The sequence below is a fragment of the Polypterus senegalus genome, chromosome 11 (genome assembly GCF_016835505.1).
Source record: "Polypterus senegalus isolate Bchr_013 chromosome 11, ASM1683550v1, whole genome shotgun sequence".
Taxonomy (NCBI): domain Eukaryota; kingdom Metazoa; phylum Chordata; class Cladistia; order Polypteriformes; family Polypteridae; genus Polypterus; species Polypterus senegalus.
In genome coordinates this window covers 88692776-88706643 of record NC_053164.1, presented here as the reverse complement: position 1 = coordinate 88706643, position 13868 = coordinate 88692776, and the positions used below count along the sequence as shown (strand labels likewise).

Sequence of the window (13868 nt, the reverse complement as noted above, 5' to 3'; positions counted from 1 at the left end):
AACACTCATTCCTTCGACGATAAACACGAATCCGTCCATCACCCCTGGTGAGACAAAACCGTGACTCATCAGTCAAGAGCACTTTTTGCCACTCCTGTCTGGTCCAGCGAAGGTGGGTTTGTGCCCATAGGCAGCGTTGTTGCTGGTGATGTCTGGTAAGGACCTGCCTTACACAACAGGCCTACAAGCCCTCAGTCCAGCCTCTCTCAGCCTATTGCGGACAGTCTGAGCACTGATAGAGGGATTGTGTGTTCCTGGTGTGACTCGGGCAGTTGTTGTGGCCATCCTGTACCTGTCACGCAGGTGTGATATTCGGATGTACCGATCCTGTGCAGGTGTTGTTACACTCGGTCTTCCACTGCGAGGATGATCAGCTGTCCTTCCTGTCTCCCTGTAGCTCTGTCTTAGGCGTCTCACAGTGCGGACATGGCAATTTATTGCCCTAGCCACATCAGCAGTCCTCATGCCTCCCTGCAGCATGCCTAATGCACGTTCACGCAGATGAGCAGGGACCCTGGGCATCTTTCTTTGGGTGTTTATCACAGTTGGTAGACAAGTCTCTTTAGTGTCCTGCGTTTTTAGAACTGTGACCTTAAATGCCTACTTTCTGTAAGCTGTTAAGGTCTTAACGACCATTCCACAGGTGCATATTAATTAATTGATTATGGTTAATTGAACATGCATAGAAAACATAGTTTAAATCCTTTACAATGAAGATCTGTAAAGTTATTTGGATTTTTAAAACATTATTGTTGAAATACACAGTCCTGAAAAAGGGACGTTTCTTTTTTGGCTGAGTATATATATATATATATATATATATATATATATATATATATATAACTGATCACCCATTGGCCTCGCTCACTGACTGCAAGGGAAAAAAATAAAATGTAGTCTATAAGTTATTAAACAGTAAAACATTAATGTTTTAAAAAGTAAACATACATTGAGCACCACTGGAGTGGTTTCGGGTAAGCTACATTTTAAAGCCGGTATAACATAACAGGTAAGTAGTACTAACAGCAGCTAAAATTTATATGGATCATCTCTTGGTAGTTGATCCCTTTTGAAAGGCGCTAAACGACGGCTGTGGTATAGAAATTACATTTTCGATGTGAACGTCCAAATTTATGCCTGTGGTAATGTGCCTTACCGGCATTACCAGCAATTAAAAGAAAATCATTTTTGTGTCCTCTGCAGTGTTAAGAGAAAGGCTTTGGTTTGGGATAAAAGGAAAAAGGTGTAAAGAAAGGAAACTTGCCTTTTTCTTTTATATAGTGTAGAGAGAGGTCTTTGCTGACGATATGAGCGTCGCAGTGGGTCTCGTGTAGACTGGAGAGACGGCCCTGCCATTAACTGGCCGGGATGGCACTCCTGTGTGTGTCTTCATAATCCTAATAATAATCCATAATAATTAGTTTGCCGCGATCTAGAAATGGGATCCCGTGTTTACAGTTGTCTGGGCTATAGCTCATGGGAAGGAGGAAAAAAATTAAAAGTGTTTACTTTCACTTAAGGCAGAGGCGCAGTCAGCGTCTCAAAGGCCAGCACAGCTACGCACGCGGGCGCGCGCCGGCTGCTCGACTTTTGTAGTATTTTTGCAGTGCAGGAAACGCCACTTTTTGCAGACACGTTCATGTGATCAAAATTCTCCGCGCTCTTTAGAGGTCTTGCTTTCTCTGCGTACTGCATTCATAGTCAGTTCACGTGAGCCGTTCGGAGTACATGCATCGAAGCTTCTGAGCTGTGCCTGTGCTATCTCGTGATGTCCACGGCTTTATTTAATGTTAGCTAAGACCCACCACTTAAAAGTTTCTCGCTACAGCAATTTTAACTCCGTTACAAAGTGATCCAAAGTCTCGTTTGTACCTCGTGTCTTCTCATTAAACTTGTATCTCGTGAATAAAGTATTTGGCGTTTTTCTTCAGTGCTCTTTGGGAGCTCTTCCTTCTTCTCTACGTACTGCGGTCACAGTCAGTTCACGTGATTACGTGGAGGACGTGATGATGTCACACGCAGCTCCGCTCCCCATGGCCATCGAGCTAATGTCCATTACAGTATATGGAGAAAAATAGGTTCCAGTTATGACCATTACGCGTAGAATTTCGAAATGAAACTTGTCCAACTTTTGTAAGTAAACTGTAAGGAATGAGCCTGCCAAATTTCAGCCTTCTACCTACACGGGAAGTTGGAGAATTAGTAATGAGTCAGTCAGTGAGTCAGTGAGGGCTTTGCCTTTTATTAGTATAGATCAGCTCTCTTAGTCAGGTAACACAATAACTGAAAAGTGTTCTTAGGTTTGGGAAAAAATAGATATTTTTGTAGTATCAGGATATGTAAATTATGCAACATTTTTTGCTCTTCATAGATGTATTTGTATTTGGGACTTACATCACTGAAAACTGATGAATATGCACAAGAATGAAGCAATCTAGGGAAGAAGGAAATCGTTTTTGCTTTCCTGTATGAAAACCTTAGAATAGCACATAAGAAGTTGCACTACCAACAGAAAAACATGTTGGGTAAATGCCACTCTAGAGAAGGAGTTGCCTGGGCCTTAGATTACCCTGACCACAAAAAAAACTATCAATGAAAAACTTTTACTGTGTATTGAAAGAAAAACAAGGAAGACTTCAGGATTAAGATAGAAGAAGAACCAGGGAAACTTTAATGTTAAGTGGAAAACGAGAAAAGGTACAACTTTGATATATAGAAGGGAAGAGGGGGACACTTCTGGATTTATCTTAGAAATAGGGCAAGCATAGACTTTATTTTTGTAGATATAAATGACAAAAGGACAATTTCAGTTTCTGGAAAAAAGATGCAAGAAAGTGCAGCCCAGGTAGACTCCTAGGGTTGAATCATACAAAGGTTTGGGTGGTGGAGACACAGTGGGGCAAGTATGGATGGTAGTTCTCTTTACAAAGAACAAGCAACTTCAGCTTTGTTTGGCACAAGTTCCTTACTTTTTATGCTTTATAATTTGTGCTATTCCTCCCATAAACATGCTGATTTTAAAATGATTTATTGCCTTTGATCTAAGTGTCCCCTAATTAAAAAAGATGGTTTCTCCTTAAACAAACAAGTTTACTGTTTTTAAGATTTCTCCAACACATTTTTGTAAATGTGTAATGGTGAAAAAGAGAGCACAGTACAGTTAAAATTATATCAGTCATTCAGACACTGAATTTGTACATGTCACACTGTCCTGGAAAGTAAATTACATCATCATAGCTGACTCGGAAGCAAAAATGATTCACTCTACCAACATCTTTGTGATGAATCATTCAGAATACTGATGACTTCAAACAAGGAATCAAGTGTCTATTAGGCAAGCTGGAAATGTGGTTTCTTAGAAATCTAGGCCTGAAATCTTTAAATTGGGTTCCCCTTTAGTTTAAACTTAAAATAACATTAAAATGCCTCAAACTCTTCATAATATAAACTGCACTGTTCTTCTCTATTTGTTTCAGATGTTCAATAAACATCAGACTCACCTTCAACTAAAGACCCCATTCCTTTCAGCACAGCCCGCCGTCCGCTGTTCTCAATTAGGTCCTGGACCTGCTGAGATGGCAACGTGCAGTCCACAACCACCGTCTGCTTCTCCAAGTCAGTGTCCACAGAATGGATTCCTACACAAAGTAATGAGCTTGTCACATCTCATATACTATAATTTTAAAAAAGGAGACTCACACATTTTCTTTCAGCAGAGATGTATTATTCATCTGGTACTTATATTGTTTATCCTTTTGTTAGGTCAACACAATACGATGCTGGATATAGATGACTCCTTTAGAAAAAAATGTTATATATTACTACAAAAATGCATTAGCAAACCTTTATTTTTTATTCAATGGTACAACATTTAAAGACAGAATGTTTGCTAATATTAACTTTCAGTTTAGGAAAAAAGCATGGTGCTATAGCTAAACTGAAAGTCAATCTCAGCAAGTACATGTATTAATACTCAACATTATATGAAAGATATTTTAAAACTGGTGAGGACACTAGCAAAACATATTTTACTACAAAATAAAAAAATAACAACAACAATGAACAAAGTAAAAAATAATATGATGTCAACAAGAGATGTTGTCATGGAGAATCTCAACTTTGAATTATTTTAGAATGAAGTCAAAACATCAAACAAAACAGGTTTATTATTATTTAATTGTAACAAGGAAGGATTAAATAAAGAACAAAACAAAGTAAAACAGAGATAAACACAAGAAACACTTGCAGCCACTTCACACATGCTTGGTTCCCCATGTTCTTGTCCTTGAGAGATGTTCTATAACTCGTACTTTTGTACAGGTTCCCAAATATTCTATACTATTTATTTCTATCTTCTCTTCTTTCTCTAACTCTTTTGCTCACTCACTCTCTAAACTCTGATCTATTTTCTGTCCATTATGAATCACTTGCTAGAGTCAAAGAGAAAGAGGGCCAGAGTGACTCCCTGTGCTCTCTACTATGACTGTGCATACACTAACAGCCAGGATGTGCTGCCTCATCTGGTATCTCCTCCTTGATCTTCAGGCATCCATGGCATGTGCTGGGTTTCATGTCCTCTAACTCCACCACCCTCAAAGAAGAATGACCCTTCTCTCTGGTATGACCCTTCTTGGTCCTCTTCCTGGGTGGTTTTCCTTCTAGCTTCTCCCAAGGATCCAATAAAACAACACTGCATACCAAAACCTGGTAGTGCACTTTTTTGCTTTACCATAATGGAATACATTCTCCATGTTAACGCATGTTCTATTCTTTTTCATACAACCATACTGGATACAACCAATGCCAAGTATAACTAAATCTATGGAATGTGGAAAAATAATTAAGGAGAGGAAATGGAATATAATTAGCACATGCAAACAATATGAGATGGAAAGGACCTGGAAAACACAGATTTATGAGGAATATGAACAGGCATAGCATTATTGGAAGTCTAAAATATGGACAATTGTTATTACTGCCTGCAGTGGTAGTAGTGGGAGTAATATTCTTTGCATAATTCTTAGATTTGAAAGAGGCAAATAGGCAAGAATGAGGGAAACTTGCTGCTGAAATTAACAGATTGGGTCAGCTGCAGACAACATCTTCCAAAAGCATTTAGACTTATACAAACATGATGAATTTTGACTAGTAGCCAAACAACATCTCCTTACCTTTACACAGTGGAAGAACGAAATAAAGCTTTTAATCAGTGAAGCAAATTCTTGATCATTACGAAAATGTTTGTTAAAATATCATTCTTACCTGAAACTCCCTCCAGCATGTTCCTGACTGCACTGACGCAGCTGTCACATGTCATCTGCACAGCAAACTCCAACTATCACATAATCAAAAAGAACAAAGACTGACAGGAATGAAAACAGAATAGATCCCAGCAGCTGAAGCATCCCAATACTAAAAATACACAACATTTCTAAGAGTTGGGGCATTTTCCTCCCAGCTATAACAGATTATTTTTCCCGTTTTCTTTGCTTAACATTTACGGAACATTTCCAAAAGAAAGGTAGAACTTGATGAGAGGAATACTGATAAACAAAAATATTACACCAAGGATGTTTAATCAGTGACTTAAATTAATACTTATTTGAAATTCTTAATGTAACAGGTGTTTTTCAGAAATGTCTTTTTAAGAGTGCTCATGAGGATATTAGCTCTGCATTATGGAAGTGCATGGAAGAAAAACAGTACACAATACCTTTTTGTAATTTGGTGACGTAAAAAGAATGACTTTTGTTGAAAAACCAACTAAACCAATTATAATTTCCAGCTTGCATGTACTATTTTTTATATTACTAATGAGGCAGTACTGGCACAGTGTTTAGTGCTCCTGGCTTAGGGTTCAGGATCCAGTTCCTGGACCAGTCCCTATCTGAAAGGTGTTTATACATTCTTCCTATCACTTGTGTTTTCTCACAGTTAATCAGCTAATCTAAAATGGCCCATTATGTGCAAAGGCACATGACCATCCTGTGATGTACAGCCATTTTGTCTAAGCTTGGCTGTGCCTAAAGCTGCATAAATGTGCTAACTCCCAGCAACTCTGTAATTAAAAAAAAACAATTCTTACAATGAACAGTATTATATAACTGGAAAAGTCACTTATGGAAAATAAACTATAATACTCAAAACTGAACATTATGACTGAGAAAAATATTTTATCTGGATTTACTTTTCTCCTCTCAAAATAAATGACTTATTTTGAAAATATGGGCTAAGCAAGTTTAGAAAATGAATAAAATTTATGCAACATTACTTTTTGCCATATTTATACTTTATGATTTTCAATTTATCTCTTCTGCATTGAGAGCATAATGTGTGTGCTGCTTAAATCCTACACTGCTCACAGCTGGTTTTCATCAGTGCCATAAACTCCCAATTTTTGCAATAGGTATTCCAGTTTTATATGTGCAAGCTACAGTAGGTAACTGATCACTTTAAACTAGCTTGGTATGTCTAACTGTGGGAGTGTGCCTTACAAGGGACTGGCACCTTATCCAGGCCCACCTTTTAGGACTAGCACTTTGTCCAGGTCCACCTTTTACTCAATGCTACACCCCAAAAATTGCATTAAATAGATTTGAAAATGGATGAATGTACTTGAGAGAGGTTAGGTTTATTAAACAAATATCAGAAATTATGGAAAAAAACATGTGGATTCAATGAAAAAATTTAATTTTGTAACGTGTGATCAGTACTGGTGCAGAGGGCTGCATTGGGTATAACAAGCCAAAATTCCAAAGGCAGCCAATAGCAAAAACCTAACCCAATACCTTTTTTTACCTGTTGTTGTTCGTCATTAGAAGGATCTTTTAGTATGGTACTGGAAAACAAAAATGTTGAGGCATTCAGTGGTTCAAGTTGTATCTACCCCATTAACTATTTTGTTGACTTTTACTGAAACAGGTGTTTGGGTAAATGGACCCTGTGATTGGTTTACTGATTTGAAAAGGCCAACTTCCAACCAATCGGTAAGAATATTTGATGCAAGTGAATGATAGACTAAAAAAAGAAACAGAACACCCACTAATTCAGACAGCCCTGTTTGCATGGAAAGGATTTCCATCACTTGGCCCACTTACACAAACTCACTCTCAGGTTAGATTCTGGATTGCCAAAATCTAAGAAACTGTTATAAGAGATCTGAAGTGCAAAAGGACTGGAGACCTTTATGAGAATGATTGGCCAAGACTGCTAAAGTGCCTGTAAATAACTTCAAGATCGAATGTTTTGAAAGGATGCCCTAAAGCCTAACATGCTTTCATTTTCATTTAATATGTATTTGAAAAGCCAGACGACAGTTTGTACAAGTAACTTTAAAAAACAAAAATTTCCAAAAGCAATAATCTTTAACATTGGGCAGAAAATACTCAGCCACATTTTCGTAAAATACATACCCACAAATTTACAGTAAATATTTTGATCCCTAAGCACGTGTGGTTGATTTTCTATTTCCAGATTGGCTTTTTGAGAGTCAGTGGGCGCTTCGATCAACTAGAGTCATATCCAGTGTTATAGGCTCCGTCCACGAGACCAAGACTAAGGATAAGCGTATTTTTTTAACGCAGTGCAAAGGTTCGCAAAATGAAACAAGCTTGGAGTTAACGGTGCTTATTTGCGCAGGAACTGGCATTCATATACTTAAGATCAAAGAACCCCCTTCTTTATGTAGGCACAGGATTCACGTAAATCCAGAGATAAATTGAATGTGGCACTTGTCATGTGTCGAAAATATTAGCAGCACGGTTCACAAATTAAACAGACAAACAATACTATGAAAAAGGCCTGGAAAACTAACGTCGGTTTAAGCATTCCAGTACGGGAAGTGAATGGGTTATTGATCTTTCCAAAACAAGTAAAATCCTCCGAAACTTACGATTTGTCTTAAATAAACACATAGTCTGTGACAACTAATATTGAACATAAAATATAACTTATTCAACCTTGCTAATGACTCCGCCCCCTTCAGCCATGTTCATATCGTTCAACTCCGCTCTGCGTCTGTTTAACAAAGGGGCGTGTTCTCCTGCCAGGCATGCGCACATTTCCCGAGAAAGGCGGAGTATTTGCTGAGTGACACACAAGTAAACCAAACGTGGCGCAGCACCACCTCGCAAGTTTCGGTAAAGATTATTTTTGAATACTATTATGATGTATAAAAAAATGGTGTAAACGAGCCAGCATGTTTTCAATCCAACTCAATAAACCAAAGGCCAAAATATATATAATATATATATATATTTGTAGGTCTCAAATATTAATAGAACAATAATCAAGAAAAAGAAAAGTGATTATTCATGATAATTAAATAACAAAGTTAGCCTTTGTACCATATTTTGAAAAATGTAAGTGATAAAGAATATGGGAAATATATCTTTGTGGATTTCCAGCTACAAATATGCAAACCGTATTACAGACCCTTGCTTCCATATATATATATTACATAGTTTACTGTACATGCGTTACCTGGTAGGTAACCACCCATACATTCAGATCGGTACTCAGACTACGAATGCTATATACTATACGAATGCTTTATATATATATATAAAGTTTCCACACTTCTGTATTTTCGTTGGAAACGGTGAAGGCGGGAGGAGTAATAATTGGGCATTAAAAAGTTGGTACGACGCTGGGAAAATTACATCTCAAACGAAGGTGACTATGTAGAAAAGTGATGTAATTTGTTTTTGAAATTCTTAATAAACAGAGTTTTAAAAAGTGCGGAATATTTTTGGACGTCCCTCGTATAGATCTGACAAACACTACCTTGGAAACTCTTCATATCCTTGACTCCTGGAATTGTTCCCTAATTTACTAAATAACAGATCTTACTCTGAAGTTTTGTTCTCTGTGATATTTTTATTTCAAAGTACCAAAAATCATAAATTGTTTTTTATGACAATCCTTTGTTTATAAAATAATCTTAAAAAAAGGAAATATGTTATTTGCATTCATTAACTATTCAATCCCCACCCTTTCATATTTTGAGATAAGTATGTACCAGCTTTGCACGCTGTTCAGGAGTGATTTGTTCACAAGACCACGAGCATCGACAGCTTGTCCTTATTTCACAGCAGGTGCTTGTATCTCTTGACTATCCATTTTTCCTAATTTTAGGCACTTTGGTTCAATATAAACCTTGTTTCAAAAATCTCTACATTATCTAAAGATTATATTTCTCATTCTGGCTTTATATTGTGTGCTGCATGTTTAATATTTTTTTGACAATATAAATAACTTAAGGTTCACGCATTGCTGTTTACCACCTGCATGCACTGTTTTCACATGTAAGCTACTTAAAATGCTGTTGTTTCAAGATGCAATCATAATGATTTTTGGCACATGGTGTTATCTAATTTTTTTACCTATTGTTGGTCCAAGACCTGCCATTCAACACTTTGTCTCTCTCTCTCACAGATGATGTGGTATCTTATATTCTGATTGGTTTTAAAATTACAATAATCTATAAAATCCATCTGACTAGCCTGTTGTAATATTGATGCTGGGCAAGTTACCTTTGGAGCAGCTTTGTCAAGTGTCACTCTGTAGCCTTCTTTGAAACAGCAGACCAGTCATAAAATATCAAAAAGATGTCAGGCAGTCATGGTTATACATTTAAAACTCCACAGCAATTACCACTGAGAACAAATAGTGTTGATGGTTATATTCACACTGCAAAGTTAGAGACTAAAATTCAGACCTTCATGTGGACTTACATCTAAATTTGTATAACTTTCAGCTCAGTGACAATGGGGACACTTTTGGTTATTAGTTTTAAACTTTTTTGTCAAAAGCAGTTGTACTACTGTAGTGGTTGCAGCATTATTAGTAGTACTGTATTGGCACGTGTAGTGTGGCTACCAAGTAAAATCCTTTATTGTCATTAGTAGACTACGCCATCTAGTGCTCAAATTGTGTGTAATTTACTTTACAATATTTCTTAGTATTTTAATTCAAGATTACAGTTACGCATAACTTTCATGATATTCAAAAGGCAAAGACATACTAAAAATGCATAAGTTGTTTGTCAGTATCTCGCTGTATTTATTTCAGGATTATAATTATTCATACATTTCCTTGTTCAATACACACAGGCAAAGATTATTTTATCCTGTAATAACTCCTGTTCTCATTGCTACTCCATTAGAACAGAAAGCTTTAAAAATATGATGTGAGCTACATTATGAAAGGTATAACTCATCTTTAAGTACTTTAAATTATGATTATGAATGTTTTGCTATTTCAGATTAACTTCAGATTTTCTCCCAATGACAGTGAAATTAGAATCCTTTTTTGTTGCAGATCAAACTTGTCTATTGTTTCCATTTCAAACTAAATTAAAGTAATTGTAGTTCAGTCATTAACATATTCTATGAGAGACATATGATTAAACTGTGATAAATCTTTTATTCCTTATTCAGTTTACAGGCATCCAACAACAGTTTCTGCCACTGGAACAATGTTCAGTGCTTACCGGAGTGCAGCTTTTACTTTTTTATGCTGCACAGCAGGACAGTATTTGCATTTTCCTATTTTATTTATATAATGAATTTTCAAATCTTATTAATTTTTAACTATTATATTATTATCATCTGGAAATCTATGATCATGGCAACGGTTACTGTTGTGAGATTGTGTGGATATGAGCATTCAAACATTGTACTTGGCAGTATTCAGTGCTCAGGCAATAGCCATTTTCACAGAAGCAGAGTATGGCAGGAACATACCAGTCAGGTTCAGGGCAGAGCATAATTTGATTCCCAGAAAGATGCCCTTTCTGCTTTTGTGTGAAAAAAGGTGCAGAATTGCTGGGTCATGCATGCAAACACCATAATGGCCATTAATGGCCGTACTTTGAACTGAGGAAACTACAAACCATCCACTTTGGGAAGGTAATTGTTAAGCATTGTTACCTCAAGACAACTGTGGTGTTGGTTGGCAGCAGTCTTTAAAGGGTCTTTCAGTATCCCTGTTTTGATAACTGCAACTGAAATTACCTATTGACATGTATAATTTTGGTTATTGGATCAACTTGACTTTTGAAGCTCTTTTTATTTACATACTTCTATTTTTTTTCATCATTTCTGAAGTTATACATACGGTAGCATATATTCCATTCAACTTGTGAAAACTTGCAGTGTATATTTAATCCACATGCCATCTTATCTGTTATACTTATTTTACAAATCCTTTGTTAGAAGTGGTAAAGAAGATATTCTGTCTAGAATAATTTGAAGACATTAGATGTAAAAATCTTCCATTATCAAACTTACTTATACCAATTCAGGGCAATTGAGGTATGACCTTATCCTGGTACCTTTGGTCACAAGATAGGAACAACCTCTGGATAGGATTCCAGACCGTGACAGGGCAAATTCACCCATTCACTCACCCACATGAGTGCCAGTTAACCTAACCAGTAAATCTTTGGGTGTAAGATGAAAACTGAAATTCTTTGAGGTAAACTCATGCAGAGTGAGAAAGTTCAAAGTATATGAAGATAGTCATTGGGCAGGATTCAGACTCATTCTCCTGGAACTGTAAAGTAGCAGACATAGCACCTTGCTATTGTACATCCGTCAGAAATGTGATATTTAATGCAATAGGCAAAATGAGTTCTCCATGATAATGCAGTTTTCTTGCTTACCAGGGCAATTGGGATACACTAATTATGTTTTATATACAGGGGTCCTTGGGTTACGGCATCTTGACATACGACGTTTCGAGTTTACAACATTCACTCCCATAAAAACTTGAAAAAATTGAGGCATGAGTGTTTTGGCTTACGCCATTAGCGTCGTACTTACAGACTACATGGGTGAACTAGTTTGGTTGCACGCGGTGGAAGTATGTGGCGTATGAGTGAGGGAGTTGGTGAACTAGTTTGGTTACGCACAGCATAAGTGTTGCGTTTGTGTTGCTTACTTTGGTGACTTTTTGGCCATTATCATGGCTCCTAAACGAAAGTCAGAGTCTTCAGATGGTAGTGGAAAGCCATCATGATGGAAGTGAAATTAGGCCTTCTAAAGAGATCAGATGGAAAAAAAGTAAGGATTTTTCCTTTTACTACAGTACAGTATATTTATGCCATTTTCCTTTTTCTGTGGCTTAGTTGTGTTTTTATGTTGCAAATGTGTTAGGATAAGTGACTTAGGCTAAGGTGTGTTTCAACTTAGACCAAAATTCGGGTTACATCACTGTGTCATAACCCAAGGACCCCCTTTATATACAAAGTTCCTCTTCAAGACACATCTCATATACTTCCATCACAATTTGGTGCTTCAAAAGCCTACCTATGCTCAGTTCTTCTTATCAGATAAAATACCAAAATAAATGACAAAATGAAAAATTGTCATTTTTATTGTCATAAAGAAATATTTTTATTAATTAAATTCTGCATTATGGGCATTTAATGCACTAACAAGAGTTTAAAATAGTTACTTTAATTTTATATAGAACTAACATCATTCAGTTACTAACATTATCATTTACCAGTACAGATATATTACACAACTGTTTCCTGTTTTAGCTGGAGCAGAACCAGGTTAACTGACTTATTAAGAGGTAGGAATTGAGCAAAAAGTTTTGATTTATAGTCAGTTGTAATAGTCACTATGCAACACTACCTGCATAAAATAATGCTTTTAATTTTGAAATAATACAATTATTTTAGTATATACATTTTGAATATTGAAGAATATTATGTTAGATTACAAAACAGTTCATACTAGACAGTTATGCAGTACAGCAATATTATTGTCTCTTTACTTTTTAAGATACATATTGTGGAGGCAAAGAGACAAAGTCATAGGTAGATCAATAACAGCTTTATTGGAGATTAGCTTCCAACTCAATGGCAGCCATCATTCTGATTGATTGAACAGATGGCTTTCTGTATTACGATGCGCTAAGGAAATCAAAACAATTAACTTCCCCCAATTAATCTTGGAAGACCATAAGACATTCCTTTATCATTCGTCCAGTGAGAATATGAAACCTGTTACTGTAACATTCTGCAATTACTGAAACAGGCATTTCTAAAGCATTTCTTTTCTTAACTTTCCAATATCAAACTAAAGGCAGTAAGGCCTACAAGCCTTGCAGTTAAAGAAAAGTCAAAGGAAAGTTGTTATTTTTGTTCCACGATAGATAGATAGATAGATAGATAGATAGATAGATAGATAGATAGATAGAACTCTATCTATCTGTCTGCCTGTCTATCTATTTGTTCCCAGTATGCAGTGGTGTCTTTTTAAAGAAGTTCATTAAATAAATAAATAGGAGGACAGATAAATATATATGTTACTGCAAAAGCCCATAAATTGGTAAATCCCAGGTTTTACCGGTAAATCCTAGAATTTATCACAGTGAGGTAAAATGCTTGTAAACGCTTCCTTTTTGGGTATTTAACAAAACATTTCTGTAAATGCCAGCATTTACCAACACCAATTGATAAAAGTCTGAAATAAGCGATGAGTCTATCTGAGCCTGTAGTTTGCAGGTTCCCACATGCTCGTGACTCTCTTAGCTGTTTGCATACCTAACTGCTCACGTTTAGACGGGTGTGAGTGGCTGCAATCTAGTATCAGTTTGTTTTTTTCCTAATCTATTTTATGTTTTTTTATTTTGTTCATAAAAATGGGTGATAAAAAGTTCTACGATCTTTTGAATGAATCAGTGAATGATAAGAAGGATAATAACTTATTTAATGAGAGAGATATAATTCTCTGATGAATGAAGTGAAAGAAGCTAAAAGTGTTCGAGTAAAACTAACAGTTCAGGTGGTTGAAATGCTATGATATTCTGAACATAGGAGGTGAAGAGAAACTTATAGTGCCACTATCTGCAGA

General features: G+C 36.3%; 1 protein-coding gene across 2 annotated transcripts in view; it reads right to left on the bottom strand.

Moving 5' to 3' along the window:
• LOC120539285 (copper chaperone for superoxide dismutase-like) overlaps nucleotides 1-8062 on the bottom strand; it is a 35561-nt gene extending 27499 nt beyond the window's left edge. For both annotated transcript variants that reach the window (XR_005635583.1, XM_039769211.1), the window contains exons 1-3: nucleotides 7959-8062; nucleotides 5263-5335; nucleotides 3501-3638 (exon numbers count right to left, since the gene is read on the bottom strand). Coding sequence is in view for 1 of the 2 variants with exons in the window: in XM_039769211.1 (XP_039625145.1) it covers nucleotides 3501-3638; nucleotides 5263-5335; nucleotides 7959-8060 (313 nt within the window). In the remaining variant the exon portion in view is untranslated. The remainder of the gene's footprint in view (nucleotides 1-3500; nucleotides 3639-5262; nucleotides 5336-7958) is intronic.
• Nucleotides 8063-13868: the final 5806 nt, after the last annotated feature.